At 37.8% G+C, this 24,079-nt stretch overlaps 1 protein-coding gene across 4 annotated transcripts in view; it reads right to left on the bottom strand.

Moving 5' to 3' along the window:
• Positions 1 to 24,079, bottom strand: part of LOC104144325 (transcription factor RFX3-like) — a 73,270-nt gene that overhangs the window by 48,687 nt on the left and 504 nt on the right. For all 4 annotated transcript variants that reach the window (XM_068924624.1, XM_068924626.1, XM_068924628.1 and 1 more), the window contains exons 2-4: positions 12,776 to 12,898; positions 8,528 to 8,625; positions 3,683 to 3,941 (exon numbers count right to left, since the gene is read on the bottom strand). In XM_068924624.1, coding sequence (XP_068780725.1) covers positions 3,683 to 3,941; positions 8,528 to 8,625; positions 12,776 to 12,892 — 474 coding nt within the window. In that variant the 5' untranslated portion in view covers positions 12,893 to 12,898. The remainder of the gene's footprint in view (positions 1 to 3,682; positions 3,942 to 8,527; positions 8,626 to 12,775; positions 12,899 to 24,079) is intronic.

The following is a 24,079-nucleotide window of genomic DNA, read 5'->3' as shown; positions in this document are numbered from 1 at the left end:
CCTCCATCCCTGGAAAGGTGATGAACAGATCCTCCTGGACACCATTTCCAAACACATGAAGGTGATCAGGAGTAGTCAGCATGGATTCACCAAAGGGAAATCATGCTTGACCAACCTGATAGCCTTCTATGATGGAATGACTGGCTGGGTAGAGGAGGGCAGAGCAGTGGATGTTGTCTACCTGGACTTGAGCAAGGCTTTCGATGCTGTCTCCCATCACATCCTCATAGGCAAGATGGATGAGCAAACAGTGAGGTGGATTGAGAACTGGCTGGATGGCCAAGCTCAGAGGGTTGTGGTCAGTGGCGCAGAGTCAAGTTGGAGACCTGTAGCTAGTGGTGTCCCCCAGGGGTCAGTCCTGGGTCCAGTCTTGTTCAATGTATTCATCGATGACCTAGATGAAGGGACAGAGTGCCTCCTCAGCAAGTTTGCTAAAGTGGGGGGAGTGGCTGACACACCAGAGGGCTGTGCTGCCATTCAGAGGGACCTGGACAGCCTGGAGAGCTGGGCGGAGAGGAACCTCATGAAGTTCAACCATGGGAAGTGCAGGGTCCTGCACCTGGGGAGGAATAACCCCATGCACCAGGACAGGCTGGGGGCTGACCTGCTGGAAAGCAGCTCTGCAGAGAAGGACCTGGGAGTCCTGGTGGACAACAAGTTGACCATGAGCCAGCAATGTGCCCTTGTGGCCAAGAAGGCCAATGGTATCCTGGGTTGCATTAGGCAGAGTGTTGCCAGCAGGTCGAGGGAGGTGATCCTGCCCCTCTACTCAGCCCTGGTGAGGCCTCACCTGGAGTCCCGTGTCCAATTCTGGGCTCCCCAGTACAAGAGAGACATGGAGCTCCTTGAGCGAGTCCAGCAAAGGGCTACTAAGATGATGAAGGGACTGGAGCATCTGACATAGGAGGAAACACAGAGAGCTGGGGCTGTTCAGCCTGGAGAAGAGAAGGCTCAGGGGGGATCTCATCAATGTGTATAAGTATCTGAAGGGAGGGTGTCAAGAAGACAGGGCCAGACTCTTCTCAGTGGTGCCCAGCGACAGGACAAGAGGCAATGGGCACAAACTGAAACATGGGAAGCTCTGTCTGAACCTGAGAAAAAACTTCTTTCCTGTGAGGGTGACAGAGCACTGGAATAGGTTGCCCAGAGAGGTTGTGGAGTCATCATCCTTGGAGATATTCAAAAGCCATCTGGACACATTCCTGGGTAACATGCTCTAGATGACCCTGCTTGAGCAAGGGGGTTGGACTACAGAATCTCCAGAGGCCCCTTCCAACCTCAATCATTCTGTGAAAATAGATTTCTGCTGCAGTGCGAGTGGAGAGTTCCTGTGGTTGATTATGACTGATCAACAACAGTAATTGCAGATCAATCCTACTGCTCGTTAGAAGGCATCCTATCCCCTGCTGGGAACCCTTCACTGGCTGCCAAACATATTATGGTTTTTATTTAATAACTATATTCATGTTTTGAAAGTTTTGACATTAAGAAACGTCCTTAGACATACACATATGAAAAGTGTAAGGTGATTTAAATTCTATGAGTTATAGGGCAGATAATTTTATAATTCCTCTTTGTTGTAGCTGCCCCTCCTCTGATGGTAACTGTCAGTAACCCACCCAGACACAACATGTAAGATAATTTGCAACAGTCAATCCATTAGGGTAAACTGTTCCCCCTATAGTGCAACTGCAATCTATTCTGGACCCATCCAAACACCTTCAGACCAAAAGAGTCATTTTACAAAGCTGTTCATCTCAGCAATACGTGATACAGAAGATCTTCTAATGCAGGTACCTTCTCATTTTAGTGAGATACTCTTTTCTTAATAAGTAGTAATAAATTACTTTGCAACTAAAGAGGCCATCTAAGCACTTGATGGAAAGAAGCAATGGAGACATGCTAGCATGTTTAAGTTTTCTTCATACATACTAACATAAAGCACTAATGCTAGAATACTTCAAAAAAATGCACAACTCCTGGTATTTTCATGCATAAAAATACCAATGATTCCTGTTGTGGGCCGAAAAGGACAGCTTCATTTGAGCTAAAAATTCCTGTTTTCATAAGAGTTTCACAGAAACTAGTATGAATGGAAACAAACAAACAAACCCAGCAGATTTAAGACCCAAAATAAAACTCAAACTTATATTAAATAAGAAAAAAGATAAAAGTGAAAATGTTGAGTTTATCTATTTTTTGAAGTTTAGAAAAACCAAATAGCGTAACTAGTGTAAAAATAGTTTCATTATTTAAGACACAGTTAATAACATGGCCTTTATACATTTGACTTTAACCTGTCACCATTCTTTTAACCAAAGTAGAATTATCAGGAATGGCTAAAATTATTTCAATGTTACAAACTTACGTAACTAGTAAATTAGTTAAGTATTTGATTAGTGAGGGCAAATAACAACAAAAAGAATTCTGTTATAAACAGTGAAACAGAACTAAATCCTGATATGGCAAGAGTGACAGAGGTTATGATGAGCACGTCTAGTTCATTCATTTTTATTCCCTTTGTCTCCATGTGAAATTTATCCAAAATTAATTCAAAAGATTTCAAAACACTTGCTGAGTATTGCAATAGCAAACAGGTCTAAATACATATTATTTTGATCTCTAAATTCTCTATACAAATACGAAAAATGTTATGATGATGCAGGTAGGATGAGGATCACAAGTGAAATGAGCTCTAGCTGAGGTACTATTCAAATAAAAATGAACTGCAGCATTGCTTTAGTTTTTTTTAATTTTAGTAGTCTTTTTGACTATTAATACAAATAAATGCTATTTAATCATGCTCTATTTCACTATCACTCCCTTCATGATATTTTTCAACTCTTGTTACTGCAAGTTTTTACAAGTTCTCTTGCACATTATTTCCAAATCTCTACAATTGGGTCAGAATATCATCAAGGGTTAGGTAAAAGTGTTCATTTAGGCTATCCAGCAAAGCTAGAATAAGCGTAAACCCATTAACTTCCCTGGAATTAGTAACCTCTTAAGGGAAAGGAGAATGTATATCTTCATGGTTAGGTTTTTAATAATATTATCTATTATGGTTGTAACAGAATGCATCTTTCCATCTCTTTGTAATATACTTTCACAATGAGCTTCTGGTCTTAAAATGGATTTATTTATGGTAGTTCTCAAGTCCATAAGTAATGACAAAATAAATATTTTATATATATATATATATATAAAATATATATATTCTTAGTATTCTGAACAAGTAGCAAATATTTTCAAATCAGTTACAAAACCCAACAATAATATGGAGTCAAAAAAACATAGATGCAGTGAAGTTTAACATCTCTAAGATGAGTTATTTTATTTACTGGTTATATTAGTTATAAACATTCTTAGCAATGTTTTGTTGTCTTTCTTTCTGAGAAATAAAAAAAGTGTCCAAGGAAGTGATTTCAGGTCCCAATCCTACAAATTTTCAGTCTCATACACATTTTTACGCATGTGAGCATCCCCAATACACTCACTTGTCACTATTCACATGCACAAATTATAAAATGTAAATATCTGCAAGACAGAGCCGCATATTACTAATTCTGCCGACATAATATGCTTTTTACTACAGAATATACAGAAACACGTCAGCATGCAAGAACATCATAGCGACTAAGAAACTAGCCCCAAAGATTTCATATAGTTCTGAAGTACTTACTGTAGCTGGGGAGGCCCGCGTTGTATTAGTCACTGAATGACCAGAATTTTCCATTGAATTGCCAATCAGGTAGGTCCCTCCTGAGCTGCTAATGAGCTGTCCTCCTGTGACACCCATCTGAATCCCTCCAGCGCCCACCATACTATGAGAGGATACCACTGTCGTCACCTGGGCAGAACTTCCTTGAGCATCAAAGTAGTTTCCCCCAGTGTTTTGGCTATACATCTGAGTTTCTGTGTAAGGATAGGTTGCTGTTCGTCTTCAGAAAAAGAAAACAAAAGTAGTAGTAGTAAGTTATTTGTATTGTTTAAGTGAGGGCAACATTATCATTGTTGCAAAAAGCGTACAATTGCTATAACCTAACTAAATAGGATTGGCAAACAACCCCTGCCTCCACAGACAGTAACATTTCATCATGTCAAAGCACTGAATAATTAACTTTATGACTCAAGGTTAAAATATTCATTAATATTCATATGAAAATTTATCAATCCCACCTGAAAAGGAGTGACAGAGAGAAGTATGATCAGAATTGAAGAGACAAAGAGGAAGATCTCATACACGTATTAATACATTATATAGCATTTTATAAAACTATAAAATTTGTTGTGACTTTTAATTCTACAGTGAAAGTTGGATTTTTATTTCAATACTATTTATTTTGCATACTGTTTACAGTTTTGCAATGTGCACAAGACATACAAGTGTCAACCAAGACAGTCCTATAAATGTTCTGTATTGACTTTAAATTCATTGTAGCTCTCTGATTGAAGCTTGAAATTCTGAGCTCATTGGTATTTTAGGATATGCAGTTATTTCTGCAGGGTGAAATTTTAAATTGGACACCAATATGTACAGTGTTATGATGAAAAACTAAGAGGGAGATGCGATTTGTGAAGGGACAAAAAGTCAAAGGTACATAACAGTAATACTTTAACCAAATTCCTTCCAACTATGAAACATTTGGGCCCCATTAACCAGTTAACCTTACACTTTTCACTTACATCATTCTTCATGTTTATAAGTTAAGGGTCACAACCTCCTATAGCTAGGAAGACACAGTTAAGGAGCACTTAGTCTTTTAGATGTACTCAAGTCCATAGGACCAGATGGGATGCATCCAAGGGTACTGAAGGAGATGGCTGATGTCATTGCAAGGCCACTCTCTATCATCCTCAAAAGGTCATGGCAATTGGGGGATGTTCCTGATGACTGAAAAAAGGCAGATGTCACACCCATCTTCAAGGAGGAGGATCTAGGGAACCACAGGACAGTCAGCCTCACCTCAGTCCCTGGGAAGGTTATGGAACAAATCCTCTTAGAAGCCATTTCTAAATGCACAAAGGACAAGAGGGTGATTGGGAACAGCCAACATGGATTTATCAAGGGCAAATCATGCCTGACCAACCTGATTGCTTTCTATGATGAAGTGACTGGTGCTGTGGACAAGAGGAAGGCAGCAGATGTTGCATACCTTGACTTTAGCAAGGCTTTTGATACAGTCTCCCATAGTCTCCTTATCATCAAATCAGTGAGATATGGACTGGATAAGTGGACAATAAGGTGGATTGAAAACTGGCTGGTCTGTGAGGCTCAAAGAATTGTGATCAGTGGTACAAAGTCCAGCTGGCAGCCAGTAATTAGCGGCATTCCTCAGGAATCAATACTGGGACCAATATTAACATCTTCATTAGTGATCTGGATGATGGGACAGAGTGCATTCTCACCAAGTTTGTGGATGATACCAAGTTGGGGGAAGTGGTCAATATACTGGAGGGCAGAGCTGCTATTCAGAGAGATCTGGACAGGCTGGAAAAATGGTCTGACAGGAATCTCATGAAGTTCAACAAAGGGAAATGCCAAGTCTTGCATCCAGGATGGAACACCCCCATGCAATAATACAGGCCAGGGGCTGACTCTCTAGGAAGCAGCTTTGCAGAAAAGAATCTGGGGGTCGCAGTGGACAAGTTGAATATGAGCCAACAGAGTACCCTTACAGCAAAGGGGGCCAAATGCATCCTGGGCTACATTAGCAAGAGCGTAGCCAGCAAATCAAGGCAAGTGATCCTTCCGTTTTATTCAGATTTCTCACCAGTGCTGGAGTCCTGTGTTCAGTTTTGGGCTCCCCAGTACAAGACATGGACATACTCGAGCGAGTCCTGTAGAGGGCCACCAAGATGGTCATGGGGCTGGAATACATGACATATGAGGAGAGGCTGAGAGAACTGAGCCTGTTCAAGCTTGGGAAAAGAAAGGTTCAGGGGACACCCTATTGCTCTCTACAACTACCTGGATCAGAGGATACAGAGAACATGAAGCCAGACTCTTCTCAGAGGTGTGCTGCAATAGGACAAGAGGCAACAGACACAATATGGAAAGTTCTGATTAGATATTAGGAAAAGGATTTCCTGTCTCCCTCCACCCTCACTGAGGAAGGTCAAATACAGGAACAGCTTGCCCAGAGAGGTTGTGGAACCTCCATCCTTGGAGATGTTCAAGACTCGATTGGACAAGTTGAGCAACCCGATCTAATTAGACTGGCTTTGAGCAAGGCTTTGGACTAAGGTACCTCCAGAGGTTCCTTACAACCTTAACTATTCTATGGTAAGTTATCAACAATATTAAAATAAAGTTTACTGGTGGATGAAATAGCACTATGAACTACGTTATGCCAGCCAGCTCCTCCTTCCATCTCCTTTTAAGGTACTGTCTACAAATGAAACTGTTAACAGTTATATCAGGAAAATCAGAGAAGCATGACTTCCTGTATGGAGACAATTTTTCTGGGCTGCTTATCCAGTCACAGTGGATTTTTTTTTTCAGTTCTTTTTCCAGACAATGATGCACTCTGGCTCTGTTAGATTTGTGTGTCTGCCACCATACTTTCTTCTTCCCATTCACTGGTTCTTGGCTCCTGCCTTTCCAGTTGCTTCCGCCAGCTCTTTAACCAAGTCCAGAACCCTCTCCTGCTTACTGGATCACAGTCCCAATCATTTTAACCAGCCAACTCAGGTTTTCCTTTCCTACTCGCTAACTGCCCCTAGTTGCTGTTTTCATGTGTAAATACTCTCTTGAGAGGGCTTGAGGTTTTTGTTAGAATTAGACTAGCACGTGGCCATAAAAGGAGAATGACAGAAGATCCATGTTAATAGCCACAATCCATTTTCTATTCCCACCACAGGTTTAGTACTTGCTCATTTCTCCATTTGAATCTGATAGCTTCCCTCAATCGTACTTCCTAGGCCCTGTATATGGAATAAAATAGACTCTTTGTTCAGAGATTAGGTGCTAAAACCCAAAATTGACACAATCAATAGCAGCGGCAAAGAGATGCCCCATTTAGGATCACCTAGAGAACATCCATTGGTCTTTGGAAGATTTAACATATAAACATGGTAAAACAAAAACCTCTACTTCAAGCATGTGAGCTATAAACTCAAAGTTTCATGAACTGCAAGAAGAGTGTGTGCTTTAACATCATGCTCAGTTTCAAGTCCATAACTGAAAGGGTAAAAGTATTAGAGAGAGAGAAAAAAAAGCATGCATGGATGAAGAAACATGTTTTCTTTTGTCACAACAGCTCAATGTCTTGTTTTTGAAGAAATTAAACCAAAGTTAGCCTGAGAAGGCATTCTACAGAAACTGCAATCCAAAGTTGAAATTTTCTAACAATTTTATGAGTGACTTTCCGTTTTTATAGTATCTTAAACAAGGAAGCACTGTCATTCCTAATAAAAATGAGTCTATTAAGACCTGCTTAATGATAGAAGATCAATTAGAAATAAGGGGGGGGGGGGGAAAATCAGGCAACAAGACAGCATGCGAGAAAAGTTTAACTGAAGAATGAATTTGCCAAAATATGCCACTGGAGAGGATGCTGCAAGCATTAACATCAGTTTCTGAACCCAATAGCAGTGTTGACTCTTTTGCATCAATGCCAGATTATCATCAATAAATATATATTTGTTGGCACCAAACAAGCTTTCCTACATGTTTTTTGCTCCTTCCTGAATCCACAACACAAAAACAGCAAGGGGCTATATTTAGAGGTAACTGAAAAAGGAGAGAGGAAAGCTCCTCCCTGAGTGACCTGATCTACCTTCGAAGTTAACCCTACTTTGAATGGGGGGGAGGAGGGTTTGGATCATATGACTGCCAGAGATCTCTTTCAACCTACATTATTCTATGATTCTAAGTTTGCACAGGGGAGAAAGAAATTTGATGGTGGAAAAGTACGTTCAATGAAGCAAGGAAAGCATGAGAAATAGAAAAAAAGTCTAAAAGAGAAGCAAAAGGACATACAGTGTTACTCTCCTTCCTCTTCCTTTCTTCCATTGGAAAAATATTAAATATATATCTCATTGCACTAAGCAGTAAAGAAATTACATAATTTCTTTCTGTAAATAATGACTGCAGCTGCCTCAGCATTTTACGCATTTGCCAGTAGGATTCCAACTAGAAGAGGTGGCCCACATGAAGACTTCTTTATTACACAGATGATCATATTATGACAAACTTAGATAATCCTTCCCATCAACATGAGCTTATGGTAAGTTTTAAGTTAAGACCCTCCCCCCCCCCCCCCCCCCCAACAAAATACTGCATATATAACTTCACAATGTCCAACTATAAGAGTTACCTGAATTCATTTTAGACAAAAACTATCTCAATACATTTCAGTGATGTGAATTCAACCGTTTTCATCCAAATAACAACAAGAATAAAGTTTTATTCAAACATTTTTCTTTGCTATTTAAAATATAGTAGTCCATATGATGTCATTAAAAGAACATGCATTTAAATTCACATCTTAAACATTCTAGCTCTGATTAATAACCAACTTACATAGCTCCATTTGTGTAGACTGTGTCACTTCCCTCCACATACTGAACCTGGGCTGGGTAGACATGCTGTACCTGTTGTACAGTCTGTACTTGCTGTACCTGTAAACAAGAACACCAGAAATATAGGATAGTTTATCTTATAAAAAGAATGACTAGTGCTTCGGTGCATTTAATGGTTTCTAAACAATACTCTCAGTCATGGGACATACCTGTTCTCAGAGTTACTAAATAACACAGAATGCAGTATCGTGCTGCAAGTCTGTAATATGGTAACTGGAGTACTAACACTGGAGATGCATGCCCTTTGAGAATATGGGTATTTTCAATGCCAAAAAAGAGAACCACCTGGAAAGCACAACAAGAATGGAAAGATGTGCAACTGTATGCTTCACATCAAGCTTTGGAACTACGTTTACTCAGGAAGAAAACTTCCTTTGGCCTTCTATACACTGCCTATACTGTATATACCCATACACTTTTTTTTAAGCTCCAATTTAACTCTATACAATACAAGCCTCTAAACCACAACTTACACATGCTGTATCAAGTTTAAAAATAAGGGTTTAACTCAGGTTAAATTAAACCACCCCGGTGTATAAAGCTACACTGATGTAAAGCTCTTTTTCCACTAATGCTTTGACCCAAATGTACAATTTGCTAATAAGCTCAACAAAAGTTAGAAGACATTTTTCTAAACAAAACAGTAAGGGAAGGATTATCTTTCTCTACTAAAGCCCATGTATATTGCTGAGATGGGATACTGGTGGTATGTTTTTATAAGACAAGTCACAAGATGGATTGACTCAAGGACTGTGAAGAACTGAGCTACGTAAATTTCCTTACGATTCTTAACACAGAAAGCACAGAGTTTTTTTCCTATGCTATAAGAGGGTTAGTGAATTCCATATTTTAATCCTGCTATTATCTAAATCAGCCAAATTTTGGCTCTGGAGCAGTCCAGAAACTAAAGGATGCAAAATGACTTAGAGACTTCAGACTCATTATACAATCTTACCCTGTGAACCAAATCAAGAAAGTAATGGTGCAGAGATTTAAAAAAATGTATATAATAAATTATTATATATAATGGCCTGCTATATTTCAACAACTGCTATTTTTCTTAGCTATTTTGTTAACAGGCAATCTTTGACCTATTAAAGTTAAAAAACCAAAAAACATAATCCTAGAAGAGACTGGTTCTCATGCATTTGATGCATCATCTGCAAGAGCTCTTTAAAAACATTTTCATTAAAATACCTTTATCATCCTCACTATGTTCTATAAAATTCTGTCCACAAGCACATTTTCCCTACTCCTCCTTTTTCGCCATTAACTCATATGCTTTGAAAGGAGATTCTGAACTTAATTGTTAACCTAAGGAAGACTTTCCATGAAAACTTGAAATCTGAAAAACACAATACTTGAATGAACTGTTGAAGTGTGATAGAAAAACAGATGTTTCTGTCAGTCAGTGAGATTTACCCTTTTTGATGGTTAAATAGCAAAAATCAATAGTTTGCTATTTCCCATGTGAACCATTATATAAATTGACACTGGCCTGCTATCCCCTAACAGTATACTTGAACTACAGTTTCCCAAATTAAAAAACAAAAAAAAAACAAAAAACCCACCACAAAAAAGACACCCTCCCCAAACAACCACACTCTTAATATTAAGGCAAGATAAAACTGTATAGAATTTTGATTTCAGATAAGTGTTCATATTAAAAGTACTAATAAGGTGAGAGAAAAACATCAAGTAAAGACTTAATAAACACTATTTAAAAGAAAACATGCAATCAACCACAGTGCTTGGGGGGGGGGGGGGGAGAGGAGGAAGAGTTGGCTACAAAAAGCTTTCTATTCTCAGAGGAGAAAAAACAAAAAACCCAAACAAAAAACCACCACCACACACCATTTTAATACATTAGCCTGGATTACTTTTGGAAAGCAGCATTTAAATAGCACATGCTGCAATGTTCTTAGCATGTTCATATTTATAATTCATGAACTGTTATCAGTCATTTAATGCTGTTCATATGTTAAGCCTAATTTTGCATTAAGCTCCAATCTTGATTGGCAAAAGTGTGCATCTCCACTTTAATGATTTAATTCTTTCCAAATGCTATGGTCACAATATATGTCAAATACAAAGATTTGTTTTGTGCAAATTGATGCATAAAACAAAAAAAACCTGAAACATTCAATCCAACATAAATCACAGGAAAACAAAAAAAAAAAAAAGAGTCCAAAAAAACCAGATGAAGTGATGAAGTAATTCAGTGAAATAGAATAATAGAATTCTTGGAAATTTTAACACTGAAAGATAAGTAAGGTTGATCAGAGGCTGCAAGTTTTAGAAACTCTCATAACATAATACAAAATTTTCAGCTTCCTGTATTCATTAATCTCCTTGCTTGATTATACTTTAAGTCTAGTGTTATTGCATGATGAAGACTGAAAGTCTGAACTTCAGAAAAGTATGTATTATTTACTGTCTACATCATCTTTATTGCTTATGTGCAAGTTTGCAGAAAGAAGTAATAACTACAGACTCTGCTGCTTGTGCATAAAACACATTTGATCATTTGTATTAGAAATAAGTGTAGAAGATCCCATCCTTGCAGGTCACTGAATTTAGTGATCAGAAGTAAAATATCATAGAATGTGTGTTATGCCACTGACTGGTTACCAATCTTCAGTCTGGCACACTGCTCAGTATTTCATATGGATCAAGTCCAATGCATATTAGACCATTGTGTTTATATTCTATTTGCTTAAAACAAGCATCCGCATAGCGCTATCCAATCTCCATCTTTCATCTGAAAAGCTAAGAAATAGCAAAGTACAAGTCACAGACTATATCTAGTTTTAAAAAGTTTTTAAACAAAGCTTAGAAAGAGTTAACCAGACTAAGCCTCCTAGAAAGCTTAACTAAATACAAGCATCATGGAAGCTTCATCTGCAACATCATCAGGATAAGGCCTTTTGTAATGGTATGCTAAAGATACAAGTTAGAGAGATCTATAACAGTCCTAATTGAGCAAAACCATTTCAGCCAATTCTTAACTTAGTAGGGATGAACTTTGAGCAAGTACACAGAGATAAGCATTTTAAAAAGTATTTTAAGTGCCCAATGCTTAAAGGTTTTGCCGAATCAGGTGTTTAAAAAAAAAACAAACAAAAAAAAAACACGTAAATGCATTCCGCAAGGTACATTATAAAGTAGAAGTAATAGTAATGAAGTTATGAGACGTTATGAATTGAATCTGTATATCAGGAAAAGTTATTAGTGAAATGTAATAGACAGTGGAACCACATTGCAAAAAAACATGCAGAAAAATTAATCATCTGAAACTTTAAAACTAAACTTAACAAAATACTTGAAGTTTTAATTTAGAAAGATTTGTATGATTTAACAGAAATATTAAAACTGGGAATAACTTGATTTTGAAACTATAAACCTGATTTATGTTGAACATCATCATCATCAAATATCACCCAGAAAACCTAAAAAGACCTGACAGCTAAGTTACACGTAATAAAGGAAAAGTCTTGACAGAAGTCATGGCTTTCACATTCAGTTCCCGTTTTCCAACTCCACCTTCTCCCTCCTCAATCTTCCCATCCACCACTCCCTCTAATGGTGGTGGGGAGGCTGCATAGGTGACTAATCATCTCATGTCACAGAAGCGTGCGCTGAGCTGGCTGCTTCAGAAGCCTCTATACTTCTCTGATAAATCCACATTATGAATTACACATAGTCTTACTTCAAATACCTTTCTGGAGTGCAAGAATCTGAAGGGAATCCAGCTAGAAGTGCAAAATAATATTGCTTTTGTATTTTACAATCTATATTGTACTTATGTCAAAGTCCAAATAAAAGGAGAAAGAATATAGCCAATAATATCAGAAACATATTCCTTACCAACCTCTCAAAGGAATAAATGTGAATATCCAGTAACAATGCAAACTGCTATGAAATATTACACAGATGCCATAATAATCTACTGTTAGAATCATGTGTACGTACTTCTGGTGGACGCCAGATACTCTAGTTCAAGGAATAAATCTTGAAAACAGTACATCTTACGTAGCTATTTTAGCTCCAGCAAAATAAAATTGATAGAGACAGGTAAAAATAATTCCTTTAGCAGCCCTGTACAAAATCAGTTCTTGACTACACTTGTGGAAATGCATCATTCTGCCTTGCCTGGGTTTTTGTTTTCCCAAAATTAATAGACACATACCTGTTGCTGAACTGATACCTGCTGTACTACCTGAGTGGGCACTGCTGCCTGGCCAGCCACAGATGTCTGTAAAGTCACAGTTGACCCTGTGTCCGACCCAGTCTCAGATGTCTGCATCGTGGTCTGTGAATAAAATTAATACGTAAAATTAAAAGCTTTGCACAAACTTTTTTGCTTGTTGTCACTTATCCTTATTCATATCTTTCCATCTTGTACTGGAGGGAGTACAGAAAGGAGTGGTGGTGGTGGGTGGGGCACTTTAACTAAGAGGTAAGGAAGAGAGATTGATGTAACCTCCACTCCTGATTTTAAGTAAAATAACAGGAAGAAAATCAGGTAAGTGAGCGAGTAGAATTATAGATCATTACACCATAGAATTATTCAGCAAAAAGTCAATCACTGAAGAAATATTAATGTTACATTCAGGATGATAGCTTGAAGAACTCGAAAACAGCAAAATTTAAGTCATTTATATATCATTAACTGATCCTTTGCACACATACACATTTTTCTGTATTTACAATTGTGCTTTCTTGATTCAGTTCAAGACCCAAATCTGAGCTTCCAGCATCCTAGGCAAGACCCTCAATGCTCAGACTACTGATATGTGTGTTCATATGCAAAGATTCCACCCTAGAGTTAAGAAACATTCCTAATAAAAGTTGTCTTAAAACACAGACTTATAAAAAAAATTGCAGTTTCAACAAATTGGGCTTTTTTGAGCAATAAAAGAAGAAAATTGATCAAAGATGATATATATCATTAGATGAATTTTACAATAAAATATCTACAAGTTATAGCAATGAAATCTTCTTCAGGATATATTATCCAAGCTTTTGGACATGAGCAATTATATTGTAAAAATTTGGTAATAAGAGCATAGGCAGCAAACCTTAGAACACCAAAAAAGAAAGAACATGCTAAATAAATTCTTACACTCCATTCTCTAGAAGATTATCATTACTGTGTTAAATAGTTGTCTATATCTTAAGATCATACATATCCCTGTATACACTTTCACAATAGGCTAGTTATTCTCAACTGACTGTGTGGACATTCCCAGTCCCTTTATGGAGGACAGTATATTCCACTTAAAGCAGAGTGATCTATCTCACAATTGGTGCCCTTTAAATAAAGGCAATAAATGAGCGTGAAGTAGCTAGTTAGTTGTAATTTTATTCCCTGCTCTACACAGAACAGTTATTTTGCACTATAGAAATCCTATATGAAGGTTGCTGTTTAACACAGGTTGTTGTTGTTTTAATGGATTAACTATTTAGCTTTTAATTAATAATGTAATACTAATAGAACAATTATTTGACTAATTAACTGTTTAACTACTGCAAGTATAAGTGTCAAATTTGAAATCATGTACAAAATACAGAAAACTATGTGTTTATATTTACAGATCTCCTTTAACAAAGGCAGAAAGGCATACAAAGACTGACAAAAAACCTACAAATATCATGTATCAATACAATAGCAACTCAAAATTGTATCACAGTTGGTCAACAGAACAACCAAATTTACAAAAAAACTACACACACACAAGAACACATACACACAATTTAAAAAAAAAAAAAAAGTAAAATCTATACACTTTCTTCCTGATCATGTAAGCAAAACAAAACAAAAAAAAAAAACACACACACAAATGCTTCAGTGTAAAGATAATGGATAACTGAACATCTTTATGCCCCTTCCAAACTACTTTGCTACCTACACAAATATAGCGCATGGCCCAAACGGCAGCAGTTCTGCCAAATTGCATGCCCAGCAACACCTTTAAAAAGTGTAACAAAGTAGCCAAGCACAGAAAATAGGCACTACTATGCCTTTCACCCTGGACTGAGAACTTCCAATTTGCTTGAGCTAGATGAAGTGTGGTGCACATGAAGATCTCCAGTAAATTTAATAGGGTATCAAAACTGAGGGAGCCTCTATGCAAAAGGACAGCCTAGTACCAGCAGCATACAACATGTCATACCCAGGTTGGGGCAGTGGCACTGCAGTTAGTGTCTGGCACTCTTAATACTTTCCAGTGCGCCCTAATATCTGTTGAATCAGTTTAAAGTTGCACTGATTCAGAACATACCTTAAACCAATTTCCCCCTCCCCCCCCCAGGAAGAATATTCAAAATAATACACCATGATAATGGACAGACAACTTCCTTTTTTGTAACAATAACCATATATTTTTAAATTATTTAAATATTCTGTTAAATGCATACTAATTCCTCAGGAGAAGTGCTGCATGCCCATACTTATATAGAAGTGATTTTTTTTCTGCTAATACCTCATTTTAGCATCTAAATCATGTTCAAGTGCAAGTTACAGTGGACAAGATTATGCAATTCTTAGTGCTCTTTGAATAAGGCCAAAACAGAGATAATGAAGAGGAAGCATTCACTCCATTGATTTTAGTCATGCAATTTAGGTGCTCTGAATTCTTCCCAAATAGATATATACATATGAAGTTTAGAGTCCGAACTCTGAACTGCACATTAATTTTACACTATCTGCTGAAGTATCAAGTTTCTATACTACATGTAAGCCTCAGACAAGAATTTAAGACTGTATTCTGAAAAGAACCTGATATAGACTGAACACAGACAAGTTTCACCTAAACAATTTCTCACATTTTACACGAGTTTTCCTTGCCTTGTCCTAGATCGCTGTATACAAACAAATTACACAATTCAAAAGGCACCCCACACCATTTCTGTTGTTTTCTGTTTTGGGCAGTTTTCTGTAAGAAGTCACACACTAACAAGTTCAAATGTATTTTTAAGCAGGAAAAAAAGAAAAATTAATGAGAAATGGATTGATTTGAACAGGATCTATATAGCTAATGCATGTAATTAAGAGTAGAATAGGACCCCAAGCAAATAGTACTACCTTGCCAGCATTCAAGCAGTTATCATAAATGAAATGGTTATTGTTACCACACCCTGCAACAAATTATAAAAAAATACATTCAAGAGTCAATGTTTATGTTACAATGCTTTAATATTGTATTATTTCAACTTTTGAGAATTTATCACAGTAACTTTTATACAAAATAAATGTATATTTATGATAGGAAATGACTAAAAACCTCTGTTGTGTATAAGTTTATGCTGTGCAATACATTATTTGAAACATTACTGTATCAGAGTCAAAAACAGACTAAGAGAATGGAAGGAATTGGCAATAACAGTGATCGCAGGACTCTGTATTGATGAAGCCTACAATAGCAGAATAAGTCTTGGAGGGAGTACCAGTCTTGCTAGTAGTAGGTGTTTGTTCACCAGACTATTATGAAGTTTGCACCTTCAGGAAACTTTATCAATAGCTCCCTAAATAGAAAGGGTTCTTCTCTTTTCCACTTGCCAAGAGACATGGATTTATTTCTGTTTCTTTTAATAGAGCAATAAAAAGTCCAATTTGTTACAGGATCTAGAATCAGTATTGTTTACCAAAGGACAGAAGACTTATAGAGCTCAGTACACTTTTAGCAGAAGGGAATACAGGAAACAGAGAATGTTTTAAAGACAAGTGACTTTGAAGAATTTTAATCCCTATTATGCAGAAAGTTATGATATACACAAAATTTTCAGGAAAAAAAGAGCTTATTTATCCCAATTTTACAATAAACTAACAGCAGTAATCAACTACAGGAAAGATCTATTTTCAGTAGAATTCAGTTAAGTTCAGTTTCAGATTATATACATTGCTCTTTGTCTAGAGCAAAATTAGAAAAACCAGAGGCTAGACAGACTGACTATGGAAGCAATACCTGTCTCTTTCCTTTCTTTTCCCTTCCCTCCCAGCTCTCCCTGAAGAGGAGACTCCTATATAACACTAAAGAGATTAAAATCCTAACCAGTTTCAGTAAATACTACTGAAATCAGAATCCATGAGCACAGTAAATGATTTGCCTTTCTAAGAAGGGAGCGGGCCTGGTACAGGTTTCTTTGTTTTCTTTTTGAGACAGGCGATAAGGAGATTGAAAAACAAAAAAATATAATGCCTCCTTATATACACCCTTATCCTCCTTCCCATTACTTTCCTTTTAAAACAATTTTCTTCATCCAACTTCCACCTTTTTCCTTCTGTGACTTCCCCCCCCCCAATGCTCTTTAATGAAGTCAGTATGAGGGAGAACCACAAATATATATTGGGGGGGGGGAGCGCTACAGGCTTCTCATACCAGCTCTTGGGTCAACACAGAATATACCGTGACTGTTCTTTGTTTTTTTGATTTCTCTTAAATGGATACAACATACAGGACAAACCACCAAATTTCCTCTACAAATCACCAAACCTGATACATAGAAGGAATGTTTTGAACATTTTTCAGAATGCAACACTAAAACATCCAAAGTCAAATAAGTAACATTAGTTTACATTTCCATATAGTGTTCCTGCTCCATGCTATGAAGCTATTAGAGCTATCACTTTTATTAAATGAAATTGAGAGCTGTCCTAACAGCATAAAACATACAATTATTCAGAAAAAATGGTGCCTTTTAAATGAACTATAATAGGTCACAAATAACGAATTCAGGCTTTCTATAATTTTTGGCCTTTACCATAACTACATTTTAACTGTTCCCAAAAGCAGACACAAGAACTGAACAAGGGTGTTAATCTAGCTTAGACTTGCATTTTACTGGTGTATAAAAAATACAAAACACCCACACACACAACACAAAAACAAACCAAACACTCAAAGATCACTGTTTTAGTTCTTAACTCAGTCAGCTGAGAAATTTTAAACTTCAATGTAGGTGTCCAGAGTTGCACATTTTACTATTTTATTAGATAATTTGTGTCTCATTCCATCTCCATACCACCTACCTTCCTGCATATTTCTATCTTTAACATATATAGGATTTGAAAACGTAAAACACTGACAGACTGGTATGACAAGGTATAAGACTGACTGCCTACTGGACAAGTTTACATCACCCCTTCCTACAACATCTTCACAAGAATTTCACAATCCTTTTCAAAAAAAAAAGGTGTCTGAGTTTGATTTAAAGTAGTCTCTTTTTTTTGTGTTCAGCAAGTAAAAAGCATAATATAGGTTTTGATATCAACATTCATCTCAAAAAATCAGAACTGTTTCAGAACATCTGTTAGCTGAACCAAGATGAAAAGACAGTAGAGCAAATAAAAACAATGAAACACTGACTACACATATTTTGGAACATAAAAATTGTCTAAATGAGACTAGCTGATACTACATGCTTCACAAACACAAGAAACACAAGAATCCCTACAGTAGACAGTTATGGAATAACCTCTTTGGGGAAGGTTTCTAACTTGTACCCTGAAGCATAAGAGTTTCAATTCCTTCCAAAACAATTGTTTATTTGCTTAGCTTATGACTTTTATGAAGTCCTAGAATGGATTAATTTATAAGAGAAGGAGAGTATTTAATACTTAATTAGTGGTTTGTAAGTCTCAACTAACTTCATACTTTTACAAGGGGGTACTTTTGCTTTATTACTTCTGACACAGTCAATCTATTACTGTTGCTAGGATTCAGTTGCTATGCAGCCTAAAAGGGTATGTAGCATTAAATAAACCTGTAGGCCTCCATATATTTTTCATATATGTACACACATAAATACACAAACATTTTGTTTAGAGACCTTAAAATTCTTCTCAAAGTCACACAGTTCCAGACATATCTTTTCAAAAAAGGCTATACTTACAGATTTTAACAGTGTAAACAAATATTAAAGCAGAAAAACTAAAGCAGTGCATATTATCTCCACTGCATTCTAACTGAAAGCAAGTGACAATTTTCCTCTAATTTGTCATTTAGCAAGACAATTAAAAACCTTAAACAACAAAAAAGCTCAAAGTTAACATTTCAACACCTAAAATAGTTGCATAACATGCTCTGTACAGATGTTCTTTGAGAGCATACCATAGAGCTCCATATTTTGGACCATAAGGTAACAACCTTAAAGCCCAATAGATCAAGCTGACTCTAAGATGCTGTTGTCAAACTGAATTTGAGAAATACCTCTACAGGATCAGTGTTTTCAATAATATTTTTCAAAACCACTGGATAAGGGCTAAGAAATGACACGTAGAAGTAAACTATCTCTAATAATCCTATGCTGTTCCAGCCTGTACCAAAGAATAAGTTGTTCTATAGTAGCACAATTAATGAAACCTAAAGGAAAACGGCCTGGCTTATACCCTTTGTCCTTTAAATATATCCATACTGCAATAGATGGAGCATAGAGTGTGGATGTTTGCTGACTGGCCAGCTGCCTATTGCCAAATGGAATATATAACACCTGAATGCTGATTACCTTTTCTTCAATAGTAACATAAATTTTGTCTCATCTTTCCCCAGGTAATTATTCTGATTAAATCTGTATTTTTGAAACCTCTACCCCTCTTTCAAATAAGATGGAGGGCAATACAAGAATAAAAAGATGTCACAAAAGTTATCAGAAAGGCTAAGATTAGTCTATACAATATTCAAAACAATCACTGCCAAAAAAACAGACTCCAAAAGTCAAAGGAATACAAGAAAAGAGTTTGCGTACCTCAGAACATTTCATATTACTTACTGGGTTGAGGTTTTCTACAGGGACCTCAGAAAGAGCAACAAAAACGAAGACTGTTCTGAAGGCAAGAAATCTTGGGGGAAGAAAACTTCCTAAGAAAGCATTCGTGAATAAGAAATAATTTGCAACTGGAATTCTAGAGGGGGAAAAAAATACATAAGCTTGCAACGTTTTGTTCTAAAGCAAAACCAAACTTTTTCTTGCCTATATTAGGATAACATGCTTATAAGAAACCATAAAGAGAAGTTGCCTCATCTCCTGCGCTTTTAAGATTTAGCCTAGTAAAGGAGGCAGTAGCAACTTTAATGGAATCCACAATTGGACACCCATTTCCATCACCTAATACAGACAAAAAGATTTAATAAGTACAATCACTGCTACTTTTAATTAATTTCAAGGACAGATCACTGCAATGTTAAAAGCTACCTTATTGGCCATGATCTCAAAAGTGATGATCAACTTGGAAAACAGTCTAAAATGATTATATCAACACAGCTACAGTTTAAAATATCTAGACATGTTATGCCGTAAAAATATCCAAGTTATCAGTTAAAAAGTTACTGATTATCTGAACTACAATTCACAGACATGATTTTATTAGAGCTAGTTTCTACTGAGATCAAGTGTTTCTCTGTGTTGCCCAAGGATATACTACAGACAGGAGGGACTTCAGCAACAAGCAGTTGCAAAACTGTCCATCTTCAGTTATTTCATAAATATCCTTTCATTAGAACCATAAGTCCCTTGAATGTCACTAAAGTTAATGTTTGGTGAGACAGCTTGGTTGAATAAGGATTCCTCACGTGAAAGAATTAAACCAGAACCAAGTCCTCCCTCCACTATTATCTGCGAGACTAGCGTGCTTCTACAATACAAGTTATCCAAGTTGAATGCTCCCTTGGCAAGGAGCAAATTAACTCTACAAAGATAGTTTCACATTACATACCTGACTTGGGGATGAAAGAGAATGGTAACCTCTTAACATTCCTGCTCCTACAACAGTTCACTGCCTCCTCAATTATGCCAATGCAACTATTTGTAAAATTCCATAGAGTACTGTATCATTTTGAAGAATTAGAGAATCCAATTTTATTTGTTAAAAAAAAAAAAAAAACAAAAAACCCAAAACAAACAAAAATCCAAAAAACAAATTCACAGATCTAGTTTACAACCCAGGTACATAAGCAGTTGCACAGGCACAATTGAGAAGACAGTGAACTAGTGCAAAAGTAGGCAGAAATCTCCTAAGTTAACTTTGTTGCCAGAGAAAACGCACATAGAAACTGTTCCTTTACATACATCTTGGGGGGGGGGGGGGGAAATGACATCGAGACAGCTATGGCTGCAGCTGTAAGCAAGAAAAACTGATATCACTGAATGTGCTTACAAGGGTCCTTCCAGTCTTCAAAGCATAGGGAGCTATGCAAACTGCTGGAGAATAATCTTTTCCACTCCAATTCCTTTTCAGCATCAAACTTTAAGTACTTGATGCAAGTATGTAGAGCAGGCTTTGACACATCTGCATGTGCTCATTCTCTCTAAACAGCTTCTTTACATGTACATGATAAAAGTCTACCCAAAGTGAAATAAATGTTGCCATCCATATTTAAAACTATTGAACATTTTCCAGCATTAAAATTAAGCTATTTGCCTGTATTTAAATGTATACACACAGTAATTCTATAAATGAATTATTTTCCTAATACAATATTACTTTACAGTTAGCTCAAAATCTTAATCTTACTTGGTAAAAGATTTAATTCAAAAAGACCAATAATATAGAACAAAAAACAAAACAAAAAAGGATTCACTGAAGATAAAAATATCCCTGCTTTGTGCCAGAGGCAATTAACGTTTCATCATGCCATTAAATGTTAAAGAGATACAGAGCAAATCCAAGGAGAGTAATTACATAGGAAATGCACGAGGTATTTATGTTAAGAACGAGTGACAAAAACACTGGCTAAGGGTCTGTGAAGAGCTAGAGGGTCATACAGTATCAGTATTTCTCTTCTTTTAAATTAATTTAAAAATAGGTTAAAAAAACCCACCACCACCACACACACACACACCCCCAACCACAATAGAGCTGTCATTGCTTTTCTTCATAGTGACTTTCTGCCACCTAGTGAAAGTGCTATGTTCATAAGAAAGATAACATGTACATTTGTTGCAAGAGGAGATGCACTTCCTAATACAATATAAGCTATGGTTAACAGACTACAAGACTATTTGAGAACATCTACTGAGAGGATACAACCTGATACAGAAACCGAATAACAGGCAACCATATGGAAACCATCAGTATTACAGCACTTGCATTATTTAGAACCATATAGCTCAACAACTGGCAAGGTTGGACCACTTCAATTAAGAAAACATACCCACGTAGATGGTTCTTAGTTCTATAGAACTATTTGTTATAGATGTCTTTCACTCTTTTAAAAAAAAAAAAAAACAAAAACCCACATGTTTCTAAGAAAACAAGACAAGCACACAGCATTGTTTGCTATAAACACGCCCAACTCCTTTGGGTTTACTGAAAACTTGCAGATTTATTGAATGCTGCCTTTGCTGCAGTCTTCACTGCTAAGGCCAGTCCTCAGGAATTCCAGACCCTGGAGACAAGAGAGAAAGACTGGAGAAAGGAAGACTCTCCCTTGGTCGAGGAGGATCAGGTTAGAGATCTTTTGTCCAAACTTGACATCCATAAATCCATGGGCCCCGATGGGATGCACCCACGAGTGCTGAGGGAGCTGGCGGATGTTATCGCTAGGCCACTCTCCATCATCTTTGAAAGGTCCTGGAGATCAGGAGAGGTGCCTGAGGACTGGAAGAAAGCCAATGTCACCCCAGTCTTCAAAAAGGGCAAGAAGGAGGACCCAGGAAACTACAGGCCTGTCAGCCTCACCTCCATCCCTGGAAAGGTGATGGAACAGCTCCTCTTGAAGGTCATCACTAAGCATGTGGAGGACAAGAAGGTGATCAGGAGTAGTCAGCCTGGATTCACCAAAGGGAAATCATGCTTGACCAATCTGATAGCCTTCTATGACGGAATGACTGGCTGGGTAGAGGAGGGCAGAGCAGTGGATGTTGTCCCCCTGGACTTCAGCAAGGCTTTTGACACTGTCTCCCATCACATCCTCCTAGGTAAGCTCAGGAAGTGTGGGCTAGATGAGTGGACAGTGAGGTGGATTGAGAACTGGCTGGATGGCCGAGCTCAGAGGGTTGTGGTCAGTGGCGCAGAGTCAAGTTGGAGACCTGTGGCTAGTGGTGTCCCCCAGGGGTCTGTCCTGGGTCCAGTCTTGTTCAATATATTCATCAATGACCTGGAGGAAGGGACAGAGTGCACCCTCAGCAAGTTTGCTGATGATACTAAACTGGGAGGAGAGGCTGACACACCAGAGGGCTGTGCTGCCATTCAGAGGGACCTGGACAGGCTGGAGAGGTGGGCGGAGAGGAACCTCATGCAGTTCCACAAAGGCAAGTGCAAGGTCCTGCACCTAGGCAGGAATAACCCCATGCACCAGGACAGGCTGGGGGCTGACCTGCTGGAAAGCAGCTCTGCCGAGAAGGACCTGGGAGTCCTGGTGGACAACAAGTTGACCATGAGCCAGCAGTGTGCCCTTGTGGCCAAGAAGGCCAATGGTCTCCTGGGGTGCATTAGGCAGAGTGTTGCCAGCAGGTCGAGGGAGGTGATCCTGCCCCTCTACTCAGCCCTGGTGAGGCCTCACCTGGAGTCCTGTGTCCAGTTCTGGGCTCCCCAGTACAAGAGAGACATGGCACTCCCGGAGAGAGTCCAGCGGAGGGCTACCAAGATGATTAGAGGGCTGGAGCAGCTCTCCTATGAAGAAAGACTGCAAGAGCTGGGCCTGTTCAGCCTGGAGAAGAGAAGGCTGAGGGGGGATCTCATCAACGTGTACAAGTATCTGAAGGGGGAGTGTCAAGAGGATGAGGCCAGCCTCTTCTCCGTGGTGCCCAGCAACAGGACAAGAGGCAATGGGCAGAAACTGAACCACAGGAAGTTCCATCTGAACCTGAGAAAAATCTTCTTCACTGTGAGGGTGACAGAGCACTGGAACAGGTTGCCCAGAGAGGTAGTGGAGTCTCCTTCGCTGGAGACATTCAAAACCCGTCTGGATGTGATCCTGGGCAATATGCTCTAGAGGACCCTGCTTGAGCAGGGAGGTTGGACTAGATGATCTCCAGAGGTCCCTTCCAACCTAAACGATTCTGTGATTTTGTAAAACTTAGTGGTTTCTATACTAGCAGGTTAAGTTCTACAAGCAGTATGATCTGGAGAATTCAAAAAGGTTTTGAAACAGTGCATGAAGGATAAAATATAATCAAATATTCCACATAGAACAAATACATTTTTAAAATAAAATGTAAATATTAGCTGATGAGACCATAAAGTATAAAGTTGAATTACACTTGCAATCAGATCACTTGGCTTATGGAAGTGACAACTAATTACACTTAAGGATTTTGTATACTACCAATTAGCCCCTCAGCCTCCACTATTAACCTCTAATCAGACCTTCAGGCCAGGTTTAAAGGATCTCTAGTCCCTACTGTGTTACCCGCTGGCCTTTCCTATTGATATACAAGATACTTTGGGACATTACAAGTACTTCAGCACCTCAGACCACAACAAAAAAAAACAAAATAACAAAAAAAACCCCTCCCTTCATAATAGAAAAAGCACAGGGCAATTTCTATCAAA

This window comes from Struthio camelus, chromosome W (assembly GCF_040807025.1).
Source record: "Struthio camelus isolate bStrCam1 chromosome W, bStrCam1.hap1, whole genome shotgun sequence".
In the NCBI taxonomy this organism is placed as follows: Eukaryota; Metazoa; Chordata; class Aves; order Struthioniformes; family Struthionidae; genus Struthio; species Struthio camelus.
The sequence above is the reverse complement of the archived record's forward strand: the minus strand, read 5'-3'. Positions and strand labels throughout refer to the sequence as shown.